Source organism: Podarcis filfolensis, assembly GCF_964270895.1.
Source record: "Podarcis filfolensis genome assembly, chromosome: 16".
NCBI lineage: Eukaryota > Metazoa > Chordata > Lepidosauria > Squamata > Lacertidae > Podarcis > Podarcis filfolensis.
The window spans coordinates 11,245,590-11,270,868 of record NC_139620.1 but is presented as its reverse complement, the minus strand read 5'-3'; the positions used below and the strand labels follow the sequence as shown (position 1 = coordinate 11,270,868).

Here is a 25,279-nt window from a genome sequence, read left to right as displayed (position 1 = left end):
GACGGAGTTTGGCTATTGTGGGGGGGAAATAAACACATAAATTTTGTGTCTTCAAAGGGATGGCGGATCCAGAATGCTTCCATACCATCTGGTGGGATTTTATTTATTATGCTTTGGACTTAGATGCCAAACATTCACTGTCTGCAGTACTGGATTTAGGGCAGTGTGTGCTGTCTCCTGTCCCCACCACAGGGCGCCGAGCTGAGGGGGCACAAAATAATAATAAATAAAAAGGGTATTATTGTGAAAATAAGAAATATTTAGGGAGAGGGCAGTGCCAAATTTTGTCCTCGCTCAGGGCGCCCTATTACCAAAGTCTGCTCCCACCATCCATGCCAGTTTGGGAAATATGTAGGCTTTGGTTTATACTGGTGTGTTACCATTTCTTTCTTTCTTTCCTTTTATCTGTATAAGTTAACAATGTAATGCACTGCTACTGTGATTTTGGGTTGTTGAAAGAAAAAGAAGATGGGGAAGAAGAAGCTGTTCAAGAAGGAAATTGCACTTGCGATTCTGCCCAGGGTAAAACACTGAAGTTAGCAAATGATAGTATAGTGATCTGGGAATCTGTGTGAGGAGTTGTATGGGGAGAAGAAAAGACAACTAACGTCAGGCAAGGCATGGAAACAATGAGAGACTTTTGAGTAGCGAGCATTGACTGGGACAGAATAAAATGTCAGCAGAGACACTGGTCACACCCACACCACACAGCCTGCCCCCTGCCAAGAATCCCAGGAACTGCAGTTTGCCCCTCACAGAGCTATAATTCCCAGCACCCTTAACAAATGACAGATCCCAGGATTCTTTGAGGGAAGCCATGTGATTTAAATGTGAATTAAACATATAGCGTGGATATGACCATTAAGTTATCAAGACAGGGCTTAAGGCAGTTGAGGAAAACTCTGGTTGAAAAACGTAGCTAGCTAAAAAGGGTGCATCTGAGCATGTGCTGGGTGTTTTCTGCCACCACGTTTAGCACCCGTATTTTCACCGAGGAAAGAATTGGGGTTGACCATCTAAGGCCTGGCATTCGGAAGCCTTCCCTCCTCACTTCTCCCTCCCTGTTCTCTATTATTTAAGGCCCCCAACTTTACCAACGACCCCCCGCCACACACACACACACACACACACACACACACACTGCAGCACTGCCTCACCCCAAAGATTCCCTGCTTCTTTGTTAGGCTGTTTCCACTCCAGGTCCAGAAATAGACATGAGATTTCCCAGTGGTGATTATGTTGCTGCTGTCTTGCGGGTTGAACTCCACCGTCAGGACAGATTCATTGGTACTCTGCGAGGTGCAATGGGGTGGATGGGGGAAGAGTGGAAGGAAGAAGGTATCAGGGTGATGTGGCCTCTCAGTACCACAAAAGATGCCCACAAGGATTATTCAAAGTGTTGTAAGTCTCCCAAAGTGCCTTTTAACCTTAGTTGTGTGTGTAGGGAAGACCAACCCTCCAGACAAGCAGATCACCACCTTATTGCTGCACGCCTGAAATGATCTGAAGGAAATGCACTTTTCACATTGCTGTTATTTTAATGGAATTGTTTCAATGTGTACTTGAATTATGGATGCTTATATTTTTATAAGTGGCTTTTAAGCTTTGTAAATCACTTCGAAGCTTATTTTGGCATTAAGCAGTAAATAAAGAATAATAATAATGGTGGTGGTGATGATGATGATGGAGATGATGTTATGAGGAGCCACCACCCAAAATATTAGTATTATTATCATTTTATTTTTTCTTTAGGTGGTGTCTCTGCCTCTGTGGAATGACCTCCTTGCTAAGCTGCATATTACCCTGACTCTTTCATATGCCAGCTAAAACCCTAACATTTTTGCTGGGCCTTCATGGTGTTTTTAACTATGCTATTTATACAATTAGAATTATTTTAATGCTTTTGTTTCTTATGTATTATGATTATCCTTTGCGGGGGGGGGGGGGGAGTAAGCTGCCATTTGACAAAAACGCTTGGACTGGTGTAACAATCGTAATAGTGCAAAATCAAATTCCACCCACTGCGTTTAAATCAGACGAGACAGCAAAGCCAGGCCTCTCCACACAGACAAGAGAGAGGGCCTTCTGGCTCCCCAGTTGTGGAAGCTCTCCACAGTAAGGCCCACCTGGTGCCTTTGCTGACACCTTTTCAGCACCAAGTGACTACTCTTGATGGACCACAATGAGGCTGTTTGCTGTTACTCAGACTGTCAAACCTTCTATTGCTGCTGTTGAGGGTTGCCTTGCATATATTTTTTTATGAACTGAATGTATTTTGTGTGCATGTTTTCTTATTACCATGTACAGTGGTACCTCGGGTTACGTACTTCATGGGAGACACAGCCACTCCCCCTTCTTTGATTATACAGTGGTACCTCAGGTTACATACGCTTCAGGTTACGGACTCCGCTAACCCAGAAATAGTGCTTCGGGTTAAGAACTTTGCTTCAGGATGAGAACAGAAATCGGGCTCCGGCGGCGCAGCAGTAGCAGGAGGCCCCATTAGCTAAAGTGGTGCTTCAGGTTAAGAACAGTTTCAGGTTAAGAACAAACCTCCGGAACGAATTAAGTACGTAGCCAGAGGTACCACTGTATTTTATTTTTATAACTTATCTTTATGCTTTTTAAATATGTTGTGAGTTGCTTGGAGATCTTTTTTTGTAATAGGCAACAAACAAGTTCAAATAACCACCACCACCACAGTACTCACCTTGATTTCAGCCTGCTTGGTGCCACGAGCACAATCCCAGACAGACAGCATGTGCTCGTTGGACTCGTCTATCACACATAAGTATGCCCCCTCATCCTGCAGGGAGATAGGAACACAGGTTCCTGAGTTAGTACAATATTGTCTACACTGATTGGCAGCAGCTCTCCAAAGGTCTCAGGCAGAAAGTCTTTCTCAGCCCTAACTAGAGATGACAGGGATTGAACCTGGGACCTTCTGCATGCCAAGGGGATGCTCCACCACAGAGGTTCCCCAGCTGTGATCTGGGGACCACCAGTGGTCCATGAGCTTCATTCAATGGAGGGAGAACATAGCCATTGTAGGTTCCATTATGGCAGGCATAGGCAAACTCAGCCCTCCATATGTTTTGGGACTGCAACTCCCATCATCCCTAGCTGCTAACAAGACCAGTGGTCAGGGATGATGGGAACTGTAGTCTCAAAACAGCTGGAGGGCCGTGTTTGCCTATGCCTGCATTATGGTGTGAAGCAGTTAGCTCACTGCTTGCTCAGGGACCTATGGGGTTAACTTATCAAACTTAAAAGTGGAATATATACGTAATTATAATAAAAATGATATATAAGGATCAGCTCTCAAGAGAATGCATGTATAATAGTATTTAGTGTGGGATAACCGGTCTCATATAACCAACATGCTTAAGTCAAATTAATGCATGAAGTAAGTTGTTCTGCCAGGCTTAGCTACGTCACATTGGGAGGAAATAGGTCTACCTGAGAAGCTCAGCATGTAAAAAAGGTTTGAAATGATTGCTCCAACTCAGACCGCATGGCTCTCACAAGCCAGTCTTGAGTTCCTATACTAATAATTTAGGAACTTTCACCATTTTGTATATAAGATAAGTTTTACTGTCTGTGCTCTGAAACACATGAACCTGACCTTTGAAGCGTTCATAAGTAAACCCATTTTTAACTTACCAAACGTGGGATTTTTTCTGTGCTTAGGGAAGTGTAAGACTTTGGAAATAAACTTTTGAAGGGATATTCTGGAACTCACTTTAAAGGGCACAAATTTTAAATGTCTAACATCCTGTATTTCCACAATTTGCTGCATATTTTGTGGTTTTAAACCTCTCTTGGGGTCCTCTCACCAAAGAGTACTTGCCCCAAATCTTGTCATCCAGAAATTCTCCTTTTTATATACCTATTTTTTCCTTGAACCAACGTATAGGATGGAGAAGTTGTAACACTCACAGCTGTGGAGAAAGCAAGGGAACCAACTCCTCTCTCAAAGCTGCCCTGACCAATTTCTAGCAAGGTGTTAAGGTTGGACGAGTCCCAGATGTGAACGGAGGGTTGCAGAGGCTGTAAGGAGAGTGGAAGAGAAATAAGAAAGGTCAGCTTCCCTATGTAACGAGGTAGAGCAAAAAGAGGTAGAGATCAAAACAAGCCAGTAGTGCATATAGAAAGCACATTGCTAGTTTGCTAGTAGCAGAATATTAATTCAAATGGACTATCTGTCTATCACAGAGTAATTAATTTTAAAATGTTATTTTTTAATAACATGAATATCTTCCTTTCCTCAAGTAACTCACACCTGCTTGGTTTTTGATTTGTGTGTGCGCACACACTTTATTAATGGGTTCCATTTGTTATTCACACCTCATAATGCTTTGTTTGCTGATTGAAGGAGTGCATTACTTGTACTTTCGCTGCTGTCAGTAGCCAGACCAACAGAAGATTTTGCCATTTAAGCGCATTCTGTTTTGATAGGTTATTGAATTCCATCTTTAATGTCTATGTAACCAGGAAGTGGGGCAGTTAGGTAATTTTAGATTCTGGACTTTGCGTGGTCTGATTGGGAGGCAGGAAGAGATGTTTTTCAACCCTGCATCCCCAGAAGTTTATTTGTTTACAAAAATATTTATATACCACTGTATTATAACACTGCATCTCAGTGGTTTACAGCAATGTAAAAACGTAAAACTAAACAATGAAATCATAACAAGCTAAGAACAAGTTAAAAGCACAAAGAAATTAAAAGCAAGTTGTTGAACTACAGTTCCTATCGTCCCATAATCCCTGCTAGGGATTATGGGGAGTTGTAGTCCAACAGCATCTGGGTGCCAAGGTTGAAGAACACTGGTTTGGGCAGCATTTTGCATTACTTCAAAATGTGAAAGGCCACCAGTCCTAATGTGTTTGGGAGCATTCTGGCTCATTTCGCTGAGTGGAGCCCCAAACCTCTCTGCCCCAAAGTCTGAAATCTGATGGCACCACTGCAGCCAATTAATCTTATCTCTGGACAAAAAGCTTATAAGCCATGCAGATGAATTGAGGGGGGAAATCACGGCCTTGGGTCCCTCTCAGATCTAGGGGTTTACCTTGCCATCCTTGTCCACACCAGCCATCTGCCCTGAAGCAACGCGGACTTTGTCAGGATGCACTGCTAGGCTGGAGAAAGAACAGAATCACAAGAGGAAAGGGCCCGATCCACCATCTGCTCCCAAACTCAAAGTCTCCTAACCCTATCGCTCCAGAGAAGGTGAAAACCACTTTGCTCAATCAGATTCTCCACCCTCACCCCCCATGGACCAAAGCAACGTCAAAATTCAGCATCCCCCCCCCACCTCTTGCCTTTCGTTCTAAGTGATCTTTGCGGTGCCTCCTGCACCACCCTCTTGGTTCAGCACCCAGTGCAGGCGAACCAGTCACACTCCCCTAATCTGCCTCTGCTGGATGATTTCAGTGAATGGGGTGCTGCCCCACCAACCTCAGCCTGCTCTCAGCCACCGAGCCCTGCACACTTGCCTGCCTTCTTACTTACTTACAACCAGGCCAGCGGGTGGCTGTGCCTGTTGGCTTTTCCCTCCTCCTGTCTCAGTGATGCAGCGAGGATGGTTGGCTCTGCCTGTCATTGGCTCAGTCCCATTGGACGCCAGCCGCCACTGGTGAGACTAGGTGTCTGTAGTGGAGTGCCTATTTCTTGCATCATGGGAGAGTGAGCACAAGTATTTGTCTGTATGTTTCCTGCGCCTGTCCCTGTGCTGTGGGTGTAAGGTAAAGGTAAAGGTAAAGGGACCCCTGACCATTAGGTCCAGTCGTGGCTGACTCTGGGGTTGCGGCGCTCATCTCGCTTTATTGACTGAGGGAGCCGGCATACAGCTTCCAGGTCATGTGACCAGCATGACTAAGCCACTTCTGGCGAACCAGAGCAGCACACGGAAATGCCGTTTACCTTCCCGCCGGAGTGGTACCTATTTATCTACTTGCACTTTGACGTGCTTTCAAACTGCTAGGTGGGCAGGAGCAGGGACCGAGCAATGGGAGCTCACCCAGCCGCGGTGATTCGAACCGCTGACCTTCTGATTGGCAAGTCCTAGGCTCTGTGGTTTAACCCACAGCGCCACCTGCGTCCCTCATGTTGTGGGTGTACATACAGGTAATATACACAGGAATATTGGAGCAAGTTGCGGGTCTGGGAAATGGCTTCCGCAACTCACCAGCGCACGCAGTCAGTGTGCCGCAGGTAGTGGCGTTGTGTGCGATGTTGCACATGATACAACACAACCACACAGGCAATGAAGTAGACCAGCTCTCCTGACGTCAACACGTAGAGATTGGAGCGGCAGTCACGGCCTCGGTATCCATATCTGGGACGGGCGTCAAGGAGCAAAGAACCGACACAAATGCAAAACGGGGAGGACAAGGGAGCCACGCCTGCCTGCTCTCTGTGTCACTGGGGACTCAAGCGATGGCTCTGTCATCTTTTGTGATAACACCCCTGTGAGGGAGCCCACTATTTCAGGGGCCCAAATGGTGGGACTCAAACCAGGGAGAACTGGGTGCTAGTCCCTACTCAATTGCAAAGCTCAATGGGTGACTTTGAACCGGTTTGCTTAACTCTCAACCCAACCTACCTTACAGGGTTGTTGTGTGGGTAAAAGTGTGGGATCTGTGTATGCCACCCTGAGCTTCTTGGAGGAAGGCTGGGATAATGATAATGATAATACAAACAAACATAGGAAGCTGCCTGATCCCATCAGACCATTGGTCTATATAGCTCAGTGTTGTCTACATTGACTGGCAGCAGATTTCCAAGGTTTCAAGCAGGAAGTTTTCACCCCAGCTCTACCTGGAGATGCTGAGGATTGAACCTGGGACCTTCTCCATGCAAAGCAGATTTCTACCACTGATCTGCAGTTCTTTCCCTCAACCTAGTCAGCTAGAAACAAAAAACAGAGAAGGTAGAAGCTAAGTGTAAATTTAAATAACATTCCTCCTCCTATGCCCTAGATCTGCATGCTTTAATTCAGAGATAGCCAACCTCATGTCCTCCACACACTGTGGACTACAACTCCCATCATCCTTGACCATTGGCCATGCTGGCTGGGGCTGATGAGAAATAGAGTCCACCAAACCTGGAAGGCGCCATGTTGCCTACCATTGGTTTATAGGGCACAGTCAGTGCTCCTCAGAGGCACTCCTCCAGGTGCCACTGCCATGTGGGGTAAGGCATAAAACAGAGAGAAAGGGGGGGAGGGGGGAATGAGCGTTATCTGTTCATTTCTATTCCTCTCAGTCTATTCTTCTCAGTCTCTCATTTTCTCATTAGCCAGCTTGGTGAACTACAACTCCCATCATTGATCATTGGCCATGCTGGCTGAGGCTCATGGGAAATGGAGTCCAACAACACCCAAAGGGCACCAGGTTGGCTACCCCTCCCTGAATGGGTTTCACCGGGGAAACAGTGTTATTCTGTGGTGGCTACTGTGCTTTAGGAAAGGCTGGGATGGGAGGGCAGCGGAACAAGAAAGGAGGCCTCCTCCTTCCTGAAAGGATACACCCAGTCCAGCTTCAACTTCTCGGTCGGCAGCTCCATGCGCAGCTCCTCGTAGTTGAGGAAGTCGGAAGGGATGTACATGGTGATGGGGCGACCACGCAGGAACATCTTCGTGGAACGTCCTTCTAAAGGGACAGAAAAACAGAAGGAGGGAACAGGTGGGCATCAGCAGCTGGAGCACAACAAATGCCAAACCCACCTTGGCCCAAAAAGTCAATCTGCATGCCTTCTGCTATGGAGGTCCTGCCCCTCAAACGACCAAGCATCACCCACTTTTCAGGACTCCTGATGCAACCAGGAGAATCAAGTGATAAAACTTTGCCTAGGCTCCTATCTTAAGGATGAAGAACCTCAGGCCTAGGGGTCAAACACAACCCACACCCCTATGCCTCTCTATCCAGCCCTCCCTCAATACTCTTAACAAAACTACAGCTCCCAGGATTCTTTGGATGATGCCGTTACCGTTTAAAGTGCTGTCAAGAGTGCCTTAAATGTATGGTGTGGATGTGGCCTAACTCCACCCCAGGCACCACCAGATGTTCTGTCTTCCATTACGAAGAGCCAGCTGCATCAGGCCAGTGACCCGTCCAGTCTAACATCCCGTTCTCACAGCGGCCAGCTATATATCCCTATGGGAAGCCTGCAAGCAGGAACTGAGCACAACTGCACTCTCCACTCCTGCAGTTTCCAGAAACCACTACAGTCGAACAGAATCTGTTCCAGAAGTCCATTAGACTTCCAAAATGTTCGGAAACCAAGGAAGTCGTGCTGGACGTTTGGGTTCCAAAGAACGTTCGAAAACCGGAACAATCACTTCCAGGTTTGCGGCATTCGGGAGCCAAAACGTTCGACTCACAAGTCGTTCGTCCACCAAGGTACAATTGTATTCATAACTTGTTGGAGGAAAAGGCCATCAGGGACTACTAGCCATGATGGTGGCAATGCTTCTGGATACCAGTTGCTGGAAGCTACAGGAAGGGAGAGTCCTCTTGCGTTTGGGTTGTGTTGGAGGGTTTCCCAGAGTTATCTTGGCAGCCACTATGAGAACAGGATGCTGGACTAGATGGGCCATTGGCCTGATCCAGCAGGGTTATTTTTACGTTCTTAGAAGCATACGCCCTCCAACAGTTAGCCTTTGTAGTTAGCCTATCCTTTGGATTTTGCCTCATTGTATTTTAAAGCCATCCAATCTGGTGACCATCTCTACTTCCTGAGGGACAAACTCCCATATGCACTGTGTGAAGAAGGACTTCCTTTTGTCTGTCCTGAACCTTCCAACCTTCAGCTTCATAAGACGTCCCCAAGTTCTGGTGTTAAGATAGAGGGAGAAAAACTCCTGCCTGCTTTCTTCTCCCAAACCCTCCAATGCAATCGTTTCCGAAGCCTCACCTTGGTGCATCCGCCGAGCGCTCAGTGGCCCTAGGCAGAGGGAGAGGAAGGAAGCATTAGGCATTTGTAGGAAAGAAGAAGGGGCTGCATTTTTGCCCCTGGAGCTGCCTTCACCAATCTAGTGCCCTCCAGAGGTTTTGGACTACAACCCCAACCCACCAAATAGCTTGATTGTCCCCTTCACCATCCTTGACTTTGAGAGCTCACCTGGACTTAGGGAGGGATCCTTTGTTCGGCTGCAAAGAGAAAACAGAACATTAAAGGGGCCGGTCAAGGTATACGTGTGTGGTAGGTAACTTAGAAGGAAATGAACTGTGGAATAACCAGGGCTTTTTTTCATCCGGAACTGAGTTCTAGCACCTCTCAGGTGGGTGCCATTGCCATTCTAAGAGAACAAGGGAGGTGTTCATGGTGAGTTCTAGCAACCCTTTTTCTAGAATAATAGCACTGGGAAGAACACTACCTCTGAGCATGCACACAATACCCTATTACTCCCCAAAGAGCAAACATAACCAAATCCCACATGGCAATATATGGTGTGTGTCTATGTTTATGTGTATTTGTGTGTGCTGTAGACAACAGATTAGCCAACATGCTGCTCTCTGGATATTTTGGACTACATCTCCCAATTATCCCCGATCAATGACCATGAAGGCTGATGTGAGTTGGAAACCAAAACACCCAGAGGGCACCATGTTGGCTATCCTTGGCTTATAGGGAGCAGCCTGAGTCACCAGAGATCATCTTCAGTAATACTCCTCCAGGTGCCCTCAGTGTTAGTTAAGGTGGACAGCAACCAGCAAGAGAGACAGAGTGCAAATCTGTCCATTTCCATTTCTCTCAGCATCTCATTTTTTCCAATCTTAAATTCAGTTCCCCACAATTCCACATCTATTTGCATTTTTAAAAAATCTTGCTGAAATTCATCAGCATTTTAGTGCAAACATTTCCCAATACCTATTCCCCGTAATACAATGATTTTTTTGTACTTTATTTTCACTGATATATGCATTTCTATCCACACATCCTGCATTTCTATACAAATTACTGGGCTGGAGAACTGCATTGAAAAGTCTGGAGAAATTCAAATTTCAAAAGATAGCTGTGTTTTGGTTCATACCTTGTTTTGGAAAATGCAAATCAACTGGGTTTGCCTTTAAATGTGGACTGACTCAATTCCCTCCGCCCAATTCCGAAGTGGGAGACAGAGTCTTTTTGGTGTTGGTGCTGTGGTTGTGGAATTCCCACTCCAGAAAAGCCCACCTGCACCACGGTTATATTTCTTGCACCAGGCAAATATTTTAAAATGTATTCCCTCCCGCCCTCTCCCTTAAGATATTGAAGTTATATTTTATTAGAGTATTTTTTCTTTTTTGCAGACTGCCCCTGGGCATCTCCAAAGAAACAATCCAGAGAGCAACCTTTGGGTGGCACTGTGCTTTTGAACATGCACAGAGTGCATGCTCCCTCACCCTCAGGGCAAATGCAACCAAATGCCACTCATGTCCCTAAATCAGAAAAATTGGGGTGATACATGGTATGTGCCTGTGTGTGCCTCACTTCTCAAAGCTGCTGGAGTGGTTGAAGAGGTTGGCTGAGGACGCTGCCTTCTTGGAGAGGCGCTGCTTGGTTTTGGAGGGTTTGTCGGAGGAGCTGTTTCTCCGCAGTCTGGGAAAGAAAGAAAGGGGGAATAGGTAAGGTGCTGCACTATGATGTCGTATCCAACGTTAGTCCTATAGGGCTAGACTGTCGCTACTTTCAGGTGGGATTCAAAAACATATAGGCAAATTCAGGATGTGCAAATAGAACTGACTTGGAGCTCTTGTACAACAAATTCACTTCCCTGAAAGATCAGACTTTTTGCAATAAGAAAAGTGACAGGAAAATGCACTGGGAAGGGTGGGATGAAACGTCCCTTCGTGCAACATGATTGGCGCTCCCCACAAATAAATCAGAGTGGAATGTTAATCAAATAGCCAATGTCATCTAATCTCCCTGCAAACAAATCAGAAAGAATGCCCAATAAACAGGTCAGCTGGAAGCGCCTCTGCTCCAGGTAGGCCCATTGATAGTAACAGACAAAACCTAACTCAGGTCCATTAATTTTAGTGGGTCTACTTAGATTGCAGTTGTTCTACCTTCACTAGAGCTAGTAGAGCTTTGAACACCATCTGCTGGGAATCACAAGTTTGTAGCGTTGTCCTTGCGCTCATGTCCTGCTTGTGGGCTTCCCTTTGTGCAAACAGGATGCTGGACTAGATGGGCCTCTGGCCTGATCCAGCGGGCAGGCTCTTCTTACATTCTTATGGATGCAACTCAATCATTGTTTTTGTAGACCACTCAAAGGTTTGCTTACAATCCAGTGGAACAGAAATTGTGTTAAATAAAATAAATAAGTAACAGAGATGCATCCCGCAGTCAAAAACTCCCCTGTTGTCCTTTGCCTGCAAGAGCGGAAGTTGTTTTTCTATGTTGTGAGTCTATTTTGCACCCATGGATATTGGCTGATTTGCTTCTCCTCAGGGTGCTGTAGGCCACTGAGGGGGAGCAACTCCTTCTTCTAAGGAGAAGTGGCGGCAGCAGCAGAAGACAGGCTCTTTTTTCTGAGGAAGAGCTCTTCACAAACCCTCAGAAGAAGAAGAAGAAGAAGAAGAAGAAGAAGAAGAAGAAGAAGAAGAAGAAGCTGAAGAAGCTGTCGCCTTTGGCCTTGTGGTGTGGGGGCAATGCTCTGCCCACAGCTGCAAATAGAGCCTGGTTTTTACCAAACCTTCAATTCAGCCAAGAGAGAAAGGGGCGGGCTCCTCTGAGCAAGCAGGAAAAGAAGCTCAGAAAGATAGAGGGGGAGAGAAAGGGTGAATCACAGGACAATAAGTGACCCAGAGACAGGGCCGACCTGAGACATTTCGCTGCCTGAGGTGAATGTGTGCATCCCCAAGTCAACACACACCAGACCCAAGGTTGGTCACGCGATTTTGGCATCTGAGGCAGAAAATCTCACAAACGACTCTCCTCTTTTCCGACAGGAAATATGGAGTAATAAATAAATAACTGGTTCCCATTTTGTTACCTTCATGATACCCAAAATCAACTGCCTGAGATGGCTGTCTATGGATAGCGCCACCCCCAGTGTTTCCCTTTCTCCTAAATCAGGAACCTCCAGCTTGTGGGCCAGATTTGGCCCGCCAGCCCTCCTGATTTGGCCCATGAGGAAGTTTTCCCCAGCTGGTGTCAGGCGTGGAGCAGGTAGAGATGTGGCTGGAGAGCAGGAGAGAACCACGTTATCAGCTGGTGCATGGGAAGTTCAATCCTGAATGGTCTCCATTTCCCCCCAACTCCGTGGAGCAAACAACCTGTCTGTCATCTGCTGTCAGTTAGGATGTCAGATGATTGACATGTGGGTGGTCCCACCCATCTGCTAAAGTTGTCCTGTGGGGTGGGGAGAGGTAAAGATCTGTCCCACTGGGCCACAAACGTTCCCAACCAATGTCCTAAATCCATCCAGTAGGTTAATCAGTTTTCAACAGGTGTGCAGGAAGCTGCAGGACGATCACATCCTGACCTTAAGTGTGTCACACTAGGGGTGGAACATATGTTCACATATGTTCAATGTACTGAATCCAACTAAACAAGCATCTGGATCTTCAACAGCAGCAATGGGGCAACATCCTCTGCCATACCTGAGGGCAGCAAGCTAAGGAGCTCAGGGAGAAAGACATAGCACTGCTATCACCCCTGGTATCTGGAACACAGAAATCCACCTCATATCAAGTCAGACCATTGGTCCATCTTGCTCTGCCTACACTAATTGACAAAGACTCTTCAGGATATGTTAATTGAATAAAAAACATGTACAAAAGGAGGCAACTAAATGAATCAGATCATGCAAGGGGAGAAGGGAGCAAACAGCCTCTTCACATAATATCAAGCCATGGGTGGGTCTTGCCCTGCACCCAGAATCAGACAGAAAACCTAGGAATCCTGGCTCTCTGCTCCAACCTACTAAACTAAACCTCATCTCTGTCCAGCCTTAAACCAGGCATATGCATATAGGAAGCTATGGTCTCTGGCAGATAGACTTCATGTCTTAAACAACCTTTTTTTCTCTTGGATCTGGGAATAGGACTCTGGAGTTTTGCTGATTTTTATTTATTTTTAAACACCCACAAAACTAAATCCAGAGCAATCATAACCTTATGAAACACTGGCCCCTCTTTCTGTTTCTCTCCCAGAAGAATCCAGCCCAGTTCTCTCAGCCTTCACACTTACAGCTCCTTCTTGCTGGACATCAAACTCTGCACAGCTGGGACCGGTGAGGCAGGGGTGCTGCTGCTGTTGCTGCTCCCCACTTCCAACGGAGGCTCAGGGGATGCTGGGAGCTGACCCAGCGACTGAGCTGGGGGTTGGGACTGCCCCACGCTGGAGACTTTGTCTCTGCTGTCTTCAGGGGGAGGCTCCCCGACATCTTGAGTTTCGTGGGGGCAAGTCCTAGGAGGGTGGCAACCAGTGCCTCGAGCCTGGGGTTCCTCCTGAACCTTTTGCTTTTCCTGAACATTTTGCAACTCCAAGGCAAATCCTGGGTCTCCTCCTCCCTCGGCCTGCAACCCAAAGGAGTTCTTAACAGGTTCCAGAGGGCCTCCACTGGCTAAGCCCTCTGTGAAGCCTGTCTGTCCAAGGGTGGAAGGGGCTTGGTCTGTCTGTCCTTGAACCACCAAGCTCTCCGTCTGCTTAAGATGCCCGTTGCTTAGGTACTGGCTCTGCTTTGCTTCCAGCATGGAGGACTCCTCTGTTTGTGTCCCAACGCTGACCCTTGGTGAGCCCTGGGCCCTTTCAGCTGAAGGCACTGACTCCCTGTAGCCTCCAGGTTGCTGCGCAATAGTGGACCTGCAAACCAAAACACAACGTGAGTTGTAGGATGCCAGCTTGTTTCAGTCATCCTTGTAAACACCCTACACACCCCCTTAAAAAGTCCACATGTCAGATGTGTTTCAGAAAGCCAAGCTTTCCACCCAGATGATGGAGTTATTATGCAATTACTGTGCGGTAACAGAGCCACTGTGGGATGTGGGTGGCGCTGTGGGTTAAACCACAGAGCCTAGAACTTGCTGATCAGAAGGTTGGCAGTTCAAATCCCCGCGATGGGGTGAGCTCCCGTTGCTCGGTCCCAGCTCCTGCCCACCTAGCAGTTCGAAAGCACGTCAAAGTGCAAGTAGATCAGTAGGTACCGCTCCAGTTGGAAGGTGAACGGCGTTTCCGTGTGCTGCTTTGGTTCACCAGAAGCGGCTTAGTCATGCTGGCCATATGACCTGGAAGCTGTATGCCGGCTCCCTCGGCCAATAAAGCGAGATGAGCACCGCAACCCCAGAGCCGGTCACGACTGGACCTAATGGTCAGGGGTCCCTTTACCTTTTTTAACAGAGCCACTGGCGGTGTAGTGGTTAGGGTGCTGGGCTAGGACCTGGAAGACCAGGGTTCAAATCCCGTCTTGGCCATGAAGCTCTCACTGGGTGACCCAGTCCCTGCCTCTCAGCCTAACCAACCTCAAAGAATTATTGTGAGAATAAAATGGGAGGGGGAAGAGAGTTCCTTAGAGGTAAGTTGGGATATGAATATAATAACAAATCAATAAAGTGAGCAGTAAGTGCAAGAAAACACTTCTGTTTGGGGGGGAGAGAATGGTGTTATATTCTCTGTGACTAAATTCTGCAGCTTGAGATGCTGAGAAAACAATAGAATTTCCCTCAAACAGAAGTAGCAGTAGTGGTTATTTAAATTTGTGAATCACTTTATCTTGCCCAAGGGAACCCAAAGCAACTTACAACCAAACAACGTACTTAGTTAGCTACTCCATCACACAGTTCCACAAACAGTCATAAATTGACACAGCTCACAGTAAAATTCTTATGGGTTTTTTTTTTAATCACTGAGTTTATATTTCCTTGGATACATATTTTAAATCCATTTAATTGGTATATTGATTGTTAAATTTCACTTTGTCCGTTTTAATGTTTATGAAAAAATTATGCTGAAATTCTGGTTTTACTATTAGTCATAATAATAAACATTCATTCATTCACCACACTTAGTTAACCACTATACAGCACTTCCTCTCCTTTTACTTCCACACTCTCAGGTACAGTACGCAGAGCTAGAGCCAATGGCAGGTGGAGCCAACTCATCCTCCTTCCTGCCTACAATGAGTAACACTGAGACTGAGGAGGAGGAAACAGGCAGGGTCACCTTCCTAGGCTGGTTATCAATATGATGGCAGACAGGTGGGAGCTGGCTGACGGCTGGCAGGTTGGTGGGACAGGGCCCCATTTGCCCTAACAGACCAGCCTCCATGGTTTGGGAGTTAGCTGCAGATGGTCCCATAAGCGCAGTCTTTTCTGGGGCCTCAATTTCCCCCCCTCAAAGATCCCTTGGCAAGTACCTGAAAGAATCATTGGAGAAAGCAGCAGGCGAGCTCCAGAAGGCACCATTGTCTTGTGGAAGGAGTGCAGGATCTTTGGCATCTGACAGACCGGAATTTGCTGCAGTGAAAAAGGAATTTGAATTAAAGCAACCATTCCCATGAAGCAATCTGATGGCTGTAAGCAACCTGCCATGTGAGGACTGGGTCTGATTTTCACATGAAGCGGGGATTTCCACCTCCACTTTAAGCCCCTGCTCACCCAGGCACTTGTCACTCTACCTGGCTCACTTCTGGTGTGTGACCTGAGGTGAAGGGAATAATTTTGTGCACCTAAGAGCAGGGAGGTACAGTTAGAAAGGTTCACCTCCCCTCACCTGTATATATGCACCTTTCTTCCGATTAAAAGCTACCATCTGCTTTGAGGGTCTTTCCTTTTTTTTAACAATCAAGCGGTATATACATTTTTATGAAACAAACCAACAAATAGATAGCTGCCCATCTATTGGGACTCTTGACACCCTCACCTTCAAGCAGCTGTTGCCTGAGCAGAGGGATCTGCTGGTCGTAGAAGCTGAGCCTCCGCAACGCGTCTGCCAACGCCGATTTCACCAGCGTCAGCTCCTCCTCTTGGCTCCGCAGTCGGGAATCGAGGTCAGTGAGCCAGGCCGGGTGGCGCAGGATAGTGTTGCTACCCAGGAGGTTATCACCTGCCAAAGGAGGGAGCTGCGGTTAGATTTGAGAACCTGTGCTTTTAAAATGTAGGAGGGCAGGTTAAGGGGAACCTTTGGCCCTCTGGATGTTGCTGAACTACAACTCCCATCATCCCAGGGCACTGGCCATGCTTGCTGGGGCTGATGGGAGCTGTAGTTCAGCAACATCCGGAGGGCCAAAGGTTCCCCACACCCGTAACAGGGTTAGGCCACGTTAACCTCATCTATAATTGGGGATCTATCTAATAATGTATTGGGAAAGAGCTGTAGCTCAGTGGGAAAGTGCCACTTTGCATGCGGAAGGTGCCAGGTTCAAATTCTGGCATCTCTAAGCGAGACTGGGAATGTCCCCTGCCTGAAACCCCGGAGACCCACTACCAGTCAGTGTTGGCAGTACTGAACTAGATGGACCAACAGCCTGAGTCAGAGTTTACCCTTGTTCCTAACGTATCATAAGCATTGCCTTGCTAGAAACTAGACCAAGCTCTACTTTCGCATGCCATTTCCAAAACAACAACTAGACAGATGCATTTGGAAAGCTTATGAGCAGAGAAGGAAGGTTGCCCCTTTCCCCCATTGCTCGTCCTCAGCATCTGTTATGTAGGGGCATACTGCCTCTGTACCTAAAGGGTCCCATGTGGGCTAGCTACTTTTAGATGAATGCTGCATGGATTTATTTTGTATTTCTTAAAGTTAATTCTGCATTGCGCCAAAGAAAGGCTTTTTAAAAAACCCAAAAACAAGTCTGTCCTGAACCCAGTGCCAAACCAGTTCCTCCAACTTCAGACTGTAATGTCCTCAGGGCAGAGAGCTGTTTACATTACTATAAAAAACAAACACCAGGTACACAGGCAGCCCTACATCAGGAATATGGAAGGTTTTTGACCCTGAAAGCCACATTCCCTCCTGGGCAACCAAATGCCAGTGGCGGTCGAGGTCTGAGGCAAAAGTGGGTGCAATAGTGAATGTAAAATTTCCCTTTGTACACTAGGCCAGTTTCCACACACACACACACACACACACACACACACCCTCAATCCTCCATCTAGAGAAGCCTGAGGCATTCTCAGAGTTCAAGGATACATTCCAGTCAGGGGGAAAAAACTCAAGAAGGTTGTGAAGCAGAGCCGGTGAGGGCTGTGGAGAGGTAGCCTGGCCGGGGAGAGTTTAGAGGGCTGTGCGGAGAGGTCTGAAGGGCCACTTTCAGGCCCCAAATTCCCCTCTCCTACATAAAGCACAATAATAGCAACATGCGCCCACATGAAAAAACCCCTAGGAGCAGCTTTTCTGTTTCAGCGCTGGAGATTGCAGCGTTCCTCCGAGCGATGACTTTTGTGTAGCTCCAGAGTCTGTGTGTTCCTATACCAAGAAGAACTGGCCCTTATTTGCTGCATTTAAACACATGCACCTTTTGCCAGAAGCCACAATGGTCACAAGTGTCTATAATTAACGCAGCAGGGGGAGATGGTTAAGGTTTCCCGCACAAGGCCCGTCCTGGGGTGCCACAGTTCATGGAGGGAGGGAGGCAGAGGAGAGGAGAGGAGAGGCCTGCTTGGTTCAAGCTAGGTCCTCTGGCCCACACTGTGCAGGCAGCAAGCCCAGTTCTTGCCTCATGCCCAGCCAGCCTTGTTTGTGCTGGCAGCGGAGGACAGTGGCAGTTGGGAGGAAACGACTCCCGCCTTAGACATTCCTGACGCCACCGTCAGCTCCACAACATGGGCCCCCTGCCCCCCTGGGTGCTCTAAGGATGTGTGGGAGACGCAGAGGACAAAGGGTGTCAAGATGGCTTAACCCTTTACTACCCTTTCCCCATAATCTATAAGAGGGTGGCTGGAGGAGGCCAAAGGCCACCTGGTTCAGCATCCTGTTCTCAAAGTGGCCAACTGGGAAGCTTACAAGCCGGACCCGAGTGCGAGAGTAACTCTTGGCACTTGCGGTTCCCAGCAACTGATATCCAGAGCTATATAGGCTCCTTAAGAGTATGTAGAACATAGCCATTGATAACCTTCCCCTCCAAGTTGGTAGTCATCTCACAGGAACAAATTCCACAGTTTAGCTATGTGTTGTGTGAAGATGTACTTTGTTTTGTCTATCTGCGTGAAGCAGAGAGGCCTGGCCACTTTCTCCAGGCCATCTACCAATTTGATACACCTTTATCTTGTCCCCCAATTACGCGCCTTTTCTCTGGACCTAAAAGCCTCCTCCCAAAAACTAAAAAGCACATCTTTACAGAGGACAGTTCTCTAAAGTGACCTGTATTTGCGGGCTGTCCAGTCCAAGTCTGGTTTAAAGGTAAGGAACCACAAGAAGGGAGGTTAGGAGTGGCCTTGAAATTGCCAACCAACAGTTAGCTACACAGCTCTTCAGTAGACTGAGCAGGCAGGCAAGTGCTATGTGTTTTTATTTAAGTATTTCTCAATTTGCAGCTATACTTTTGCAGATTTTATGCAAATTTCTGTCCTCTGTCATCTTCCATTTTTAGCGATGTAACTTCTTCTTCTTCTTCCTCTTCTTCTTCTTTTTCTTCTTCTTCAATGCATATCTGGTCAACGAAGGCCTCCTTGAAGGAAAAGGGCTAGGAAATATTTCCTGTCTGAGCTGAGACTTTGCCTCAGCAAACAACATGCCCTGGCTTTGGTAGGTTCTTATTGTTGGGAGTAAAGCAATGACACTTGTAACTGTGGTGCCAGGGGTCAGAAAGGCAATGCATTCTTCCCTTGCTTATTCCTTATTGAGCACATTGCTTTTCTCTCAGGCTTTGGTTCCTTCCTGCTGCTTCTTCAGTGCTACTATTGGACTTTCATTTCATACACCTCACAACTCTATAATGGCCAGACATAAGCTTGTATTCAGAATGGCTTTGTTTGCCAGGACTAATAAACCGTAAGTTTCTTTTATTCTCTCAACCTTTTTCAGCCCGAGGGCCACATTTCCCCCATTAACAACCTTTCAGGGGCTGCATGCCTGTGGTGGGTGGTGCTAGAGGCAAAAGTGGGTGGAGCAATAGATGTGACTTCAACAATGGTTCGTTCCAGCTGTGCATAAGAGATTTCAATATACATGCTCCCCTCTCTCCATCCAGGAAAGTAAGAGGCTTTGTTGCAGCTCAGTGATACATCCCATCTCAACAAAAGCATAAACATAAGCCAGTGTGGTGCTGTGGTTAGAATGTCAGATCAGGACTTGGGAGAGACCAGGGTTCAAATCTGTAGTTTGCCTCTCAACCTAACCTGGGTTGTTGTGCGGATAAAATGAGAAGGGAGAAAACCACGTATGCCACATCAAACTTAGAGAAAAAGGTGGGCTATAGGAGAGAGAGAGAGAGAGAGAGAGAGAGAGAGAGAGAGAGAGAGAAGGACAATGGCATTGATGGGGACTTCACAGGGATGATCCAAGCCAGGGGTCAGCAACCTTTTTCAGCCGTGTGCCGGTCCACCATCCCTCAGACCATGTGGGGGGCCGGACTATATTGGGGGGGAATGAACAAATTCCTATGCCCCACAAATAACCCAGAGATGCATTTTAAATAAAAGCACACATTCTACTCATGTAAAAACACCAGGCAGGCCCCACAAATAACCCAGAGATGCACTTTAAATAAAAAGACACATTCTACTCATGTAAAAACACGCTGATTCCCAGACCATCCGCGGGCTGGATTTAGAAGGCAATTGGGCTGCATCTGGCCTACGGGCCTTAGGTTGCCTACCCCTGATCCTGGATATAGGAGAAGGACTGGAAGAGTGAGAAGGAAATTGCACAAAGAGGATCTCACTGTGCCCCAGATCTTGCCATTATGGAGCAAGAGACTCTCAATGGCTCATAAATAGCTCGCAATGTATGGAAGTGGATGCAAATATAAAATAGTGCAGTATTCAGATTCCCCCGTCCCCTTCTTCTTCTTCAAGGTACCAAACACACCAGCTGGAAGTTATACAAAGAAAACAGAGGGAGCTGGCAATCTTGCTGCATGCGACGAAGCAGACCGAAGTGTTTTCCAGCCTGAGCCAACGAGCAAGACTTGCTGGGGTTATTTTCTTGTTGGATATACCACCCCCCTTGATGAAACCACATCGCCTCCTTCCTCTCTCTCAACTACCCCCCACCCACCAAAGACTGAGAAGTGGGCGGTAAAGAAGGCCTCTGTCCAACAAAAAGAGGATGTGGAGAGGACTCAAAAGAAGCCTAGCTCTGAGAAGCTGGTACAAAAAAATAAAATGGAGACTTATTTCGTCTCTGTGCTGAGGAACACAGAAATCAGATGGGCTTTAAAGATAAATAATAGTCCAAACAGGCTCCGCTTTGTCCAGATTTTCCTCCTCCGCACACTCATCCCCCAAAAACCCTTAAACAAAAAGGCATTTTTCCCCGTGACCTTTTCAATTCACATCTCCCTCGCCCCCAGTATGGTCAACTTAAAAGGGGAAGGGATAGGGCAGGAGGGCCTTGCCTGCTCACTGAAATTTCAGACTAGAGCAATGGTCAGTGTTAGAATGGGAAGTTTGCATTCCAAGTTCAAATCCTCATTCAGCCACATATTTTCAAGAATGGTGCCCTGTGGCATCTACAGCAGGAATAGGGAAGTTTTTTTCAACACAAGGGCCACATTCTCTTCTAGGCAGCCTTCCGAGGGCCACTACCAGCGGTGGGTGGAGCCAGAAGCAAAAGTAGGCGGAGCAATAAATGTTAATTTTACCTTTGTACAATAGACTTGCTTCTGCACATACACACCCACTTTATCCTCCATTCAGGCAAGCATTATCAGAATTCAAGGGCACATTCCAACCACAAAAAATCCATTTGGGGTATGAAGCAAGGCCAGTGCAGGATGCAGCCTAAGGAGAGGATGTGCAGTCTGGGAGAGTTCCAAGGGCCAGATTTGTTGTTGTTTAGTCGTTTAGTCGTGTCCGACTCTTTGTGACCCCATGGACCAGAGCACGGCAGGCCCTCCTGTCTTCCACTGCCTCCCGCAGTTTGATCAGACTCATGCTGGTAGCTTTGAGAACACTGTCCAACCATCTCGTCCGCTGTCGTCCCCTTCTCCTTGTGCCCTCCATCTTTCCCAACATCAGGGTCTTTTCCAGGGAGTCTTCTCTTCTCATGAGGTGGCCAAAATATTGGAGCCTCAGCTTCAGGATCTGTCCTTCCAGTGAGCACTCAGGGCTGATTTCCTTAAGAATGGATAGGTTTGATCTTCTTGCAGTCCATGGGACTCTCAAGAGTCTCCTCCAGCACCATAATTCAAAAGCATCAATTCTGCGGCAATCAGCCTTCTTTATGGTCCAGCTCTCACTTCCATACATCACTACTGGGAAAACCATAGCCTTAACTATACGGACCTTTGTTGGCCAGATAGAGAGTCCTTAAGGGCAAAATTCAGCCCCTGGGCCTGATGATCCACCACCCCAGTCTGCAGAATAAGGCAGAAGGTTCTTAGTTCAAATTTCTGCTTCCTGGTCTCACCTTCTGACAGGGCCTGACTCTGAGGAATTCTACACCACACCTTCCCTGCTCCACACCCTAAAACCAATAAAGAAATACTGGATTTCAGGAGTCTTATAGCCTTGCCCCGGCCCTGGTGCGCTGTGTGCATGGAATGCCAGAGCATCTTCCTGCTCCCTCTTGGGCCTTTCAGTTTCCATTAGAAAAATCGCCCCCACACTCACACACACCCTCCACCCTCCCCGCCAAACACGTTGGGTGACATTTTTGGGCAAGGTGCTCATCTCAGGAATTAAACCTTCGGGGACAGGCACTTCCTATGCCTCTCCTTGGCTTCAGAGGGGGTGGAGAAGAGAGCCAAGTCATTTTCAAATTGAGGCTGTCAACTATATATATCCTTCCAGTCTCTGAAATGGCACAGCATCTTAGACTGGAAAGTATTTGATCTTGTGAACCGCCCTGAGATCCTGTGACGAAGGGTGGTATATAAATCTAATAAATAAGTACGTAAATACATAAATAAAATAAGTATCCGTTATGCATTAAACACCAATGCTTCACAGGCCAAGCGACATAACCGAGTGTGCCCTTTTTAAAAAGCATCACTGATTAAAGGGGGGGGGGAATTTCCCCATGTGAAATTCTTTTGTGGCAAATGTAGTTTCCATAGATGTTAAACCACAACACTTTACGCGTCAAGCAACATAACTGGGTGCCGCCACCCCACCCCCTGCACTCCCAGCACCACAGATGCAAAAAAGTGTCCTCATTTTATTAATAAATTCATGTCCCACCCATCCACAATTCTGAAATTCTTATGTGGTAAACTTAAGTCTTTATATGTGTTAAACCACAATATTTCTTGTGCCAGGTGACATAACTGGGTGTCCTTTTTTCCTAAGCACTGTAGATACCATTTTTAAAAAAAAAACAACTCTTTTTTTTTTTTTTTTGCAAATGTAGCCTTCACAAGGCTGGGTTAGGCCTGACTGGGGTTTTCCCAGCTACTCATGTCTGGCTCAGTCACTTCCGGTTGCCGGGCTACATATGGAGAGAGGAAGGGGGCGAAGACACCCACAGTTTACCTCAGCACCCAGTTGGGGCGCAGAATGTGTGTGTGTGTGTGTGTGTAAGAGAGAGAAAGAGTAAATTAATAAATGTGTCCGTCTGTTGTAGGTGAGAAGGATAAGACCCACCAAACTCTTATTTCCACTTCAAAGAAGACGACTTTAAATCGAGAGCAGAATGAGGCAAAACAAACCAAACTCCGAAAAGAGAGCATTGTCTATATTTCTCTTGAGAAAGAGCCCACAGAAGGGGCTTAGCCCCGTGGTAGAGCCTATGCTTGGCATGCAAAAGGTCCCGGGTTCAGTTCCTGGTATTCCCAAACAACAAATAGAGACAACCCCCATCTGAAACCCCGGACAACCACTGCCAGTCAGTGTAGACAATACAGTGCTGGTGGACCAATGGATTGCCTCCGGATCAGATCCACACCATACAGTTAATGGCTTCCCCCATAGAATTCTGGGAATTGAGCTATAATTCCCAGCACCCTTCACATACTATAGTTCACTTCCCAAGATTCTTTGTGGGAAGTCATGTACTTTAAATGTATGGTGTGGATGTGACCTCAGTATACGGTAGCGCCTGTTTTTCTTGACATACTTTCAAACTCTTGTGATCTGCTACTGCTTCAATTATTTCTCTCATATAACTTTGGAGGTTGATTCAGTCTACACAATTTTGCAGGTCGGGGGAGGCACCTTACTCAGTGAGTGAGGGGTCTAGTTCCCCCTGCTCCATTCCTCCAATGCACATTTACAAAATGTACATTTGCACAATCCGAATTCAGGTGAGGAACTGCAAGCAAGGAGGAACAAGAGAGTGGCAAACTGATTCTGGATAACTCAATCCAAAAGAAATAATTTGATCTTGCCGACTAGCTTTATGTTTGGCAGAGCAGGCCAAAAAAGAAGTAGGCCAAAGGGTGAAGGATGAGATGCAATCAGGAGACTGAGCCGCTCTGGATTTCACAACTCTGGCTGCAAGGCACAATGTAAGCAGGAACTGTAGCTCTGTGAGGAGTCTAGGGGTCTTCTACAACACTCAGCATCCTTAATGAAGGATAGCTCCCACAATTCTTTGGGGGAAGCCATTACTGTTTAAAGTGGTAGAATACTGTTTTAAATGTACAAGGCAGTTGTGTCTCAATACACTCAAACATAATTTCTCTTTTCCAGGAAAGTTTGGTTTTGAGCATGAAGTCCGCTCTCCACCAGTATGTCTGAACCAAAAGCAGGAACCTGTCCAGGAAGGCCCAATTTATGACACACCACTTGAAAGACCAGCCTGGGCAATATAACACACCTGGCGTTGGAAGCCGAAGAACAAGACTGCAATCTCATTATACTGGCAAAAGGAGGGGCTAGTTTTCGGATTCAGCTGCGGCTAAATTAGGTGTTATATATAGTGTGTTTCAGGTGTTCAGAGCTCTTTGTTCATGTTGGTAAAGTAATACCCTGCAAGCAACAGCCTTTGAAAGTCGGCCTGTATTATCTCTATAGTTTTGCCTAATTACACCTAGTAGTGAGACACTATCTGAGGCAAGATTTGAATGAGGGACTTTCTACGTCACACTATTAACTACTCTGCTAAACTAGGCAGAACATTATTGTTTCTAACCCAGTTGGGTTGAGATTTTTTTTATAAAGCTTCCCACCATTGGGGGAACTTATATGTTCCCTGTTGAATCACAGCTGGTTGCAAAGGATTCTGGGATATGTTCTATGCGTCTGCTCATTTCACATGGGGCACTATCCTAGATATTTAGGCCTCATCACGACTGTTTCTTCTGAACTGATAATGCTTCTTGCTCACACCAAATACTCCTCTGTAGCTGCACATCTGATGGGTAGCAATGACAGATAAGCCAGGAAATCTTGTGCACTGTTGACTAATCTTCTCACTGATAAGCTTCTGAGGAACCCCAGTGAAAAACTGCCACTCGAAATTACAGTCACAAATTAAGATCTCTTAATACATATTAGTTAGCGCATATCACCCCTCTAGTCTCCCTGTTTTGTTCTCAGGTCATGGTCTGGGTAGTCAAAGGGTGGTAAACAAAAAAAGCTTTGTGTCTTCGCTTAGCCATGAAGCAAACTAGGTGGTCGTGCTCAAGTCATTTTCTCTAAGCCTAACCTACCTCTCAGGGCTGTTGTTGTGCAGGATAATATGACAAGCAGCAGACCTGAGCTCTTCGTAGGACAGGGAGGGATATGAATATGATTAAACAAGTAATACTTGCTTTTGTAAAAAAGACAAGTGGCCTAGAAAATCAAAAGGGCTGCCCACTCCAGGCCCTAAATGCAGGGTGGGCTTTTATGTCTCACTCAACAAATAAAGATGAAACAGATAGGATTACACACTATGAACCCCTAAAAGAATCCTGGGAACTCACAGAGCTACAATTCCCAGCACACTTAACAAACCACAGTTCCCAATATTTCTTGAGGTGGGTTTTGCTTTAAATGCTTGGGGGGCAAGCGATGAACTCAATTGGTGGCTCCTGATTTTGTAAAATGTAGAAGCTCCGCCCCACATCCACACTGGTCATGTCCTGCTCTACTGACTCTGACTCCAGATGTTGCAATATGTGGCTTCCTCTAAGCCTCAGGACTAAAGAGAAGTATGTCAGGGTGTGAGTGAATTTGTTTATATGCAAAAATGTATCCCAAGCAGGGAACGAATCCCTACAGGTTCTTTGCCTAGGAATAGAAGGAAGAAAAAACCACTGTA

General features: G+C 46.6%; 1 protein-coding gene and 1 long non-coding RNA gene across 2 annotated transcripts in view; one reads left to right on the top strand and one right to left on the bottom strand.

Annotated features, from left to right (window-relative positions):
* Positions 1–25,279, bottom strand: part of EML3 (EMAP like 3) — a 37,417-nt gene that overhangs the window by 9,889 nt on the left and 2,249 nt on the right. Inside the window, exons 2-13 of the mRNA XM_083591031.1 lie at positions 15,854–16,036; positions 15,348–15,447; positions 13,184–13,798; positions 10,478–10,585; positions 9,125–9,153; positions 8,918–8,947; positions 7,530–7,653; positions 6,189–6,338; positions 5,070–5,139; positions 3,940–4,050; positions 2,711–2,806; positions 1,158–1,292 (exon numbers count right to left, since the gene is read on the bottom strand). Coding sequence (XP_083447157.1) covers positions 1,158–1,292; positions 2,711–2,806; positions 3,940–4,050; positions 5,070–5,139; positions 6,189–6,338; positions 7,530–7,653; positions 8,918–8,947; positions 9,125–9,153; positions 10,478–10,585; positions 13,184–13,798; positions 15,348–15,447; positions 15,854–16,036 — 1,751 coding nt within the window. The remainder of the gene's footprint in view (positions 1–1,157; positions 1,293–2,710; positions 2,807–3,939; positions 4,051–5,069; positions 5,140–6,188; positions 6,339–7,529; positions 7,654–8,917; positions 8,948–9,124; positions 9,154–10,477; positions 10,586–13,183; positions 13,799–15,347; positions 15,448–15,853; positions 16,037–25,279) is intronic.
* Positions 17,893–24,009, top strand: LOC310751991. Its single transcript, XR_014542765.1, has 3 exons — positions 17,893–18,331; positions 18,795–18,922; positions 23,725–24,009. It is a non-coding gene; the product is annotated as an uncharacterized lncRNA (long non-coding RNA).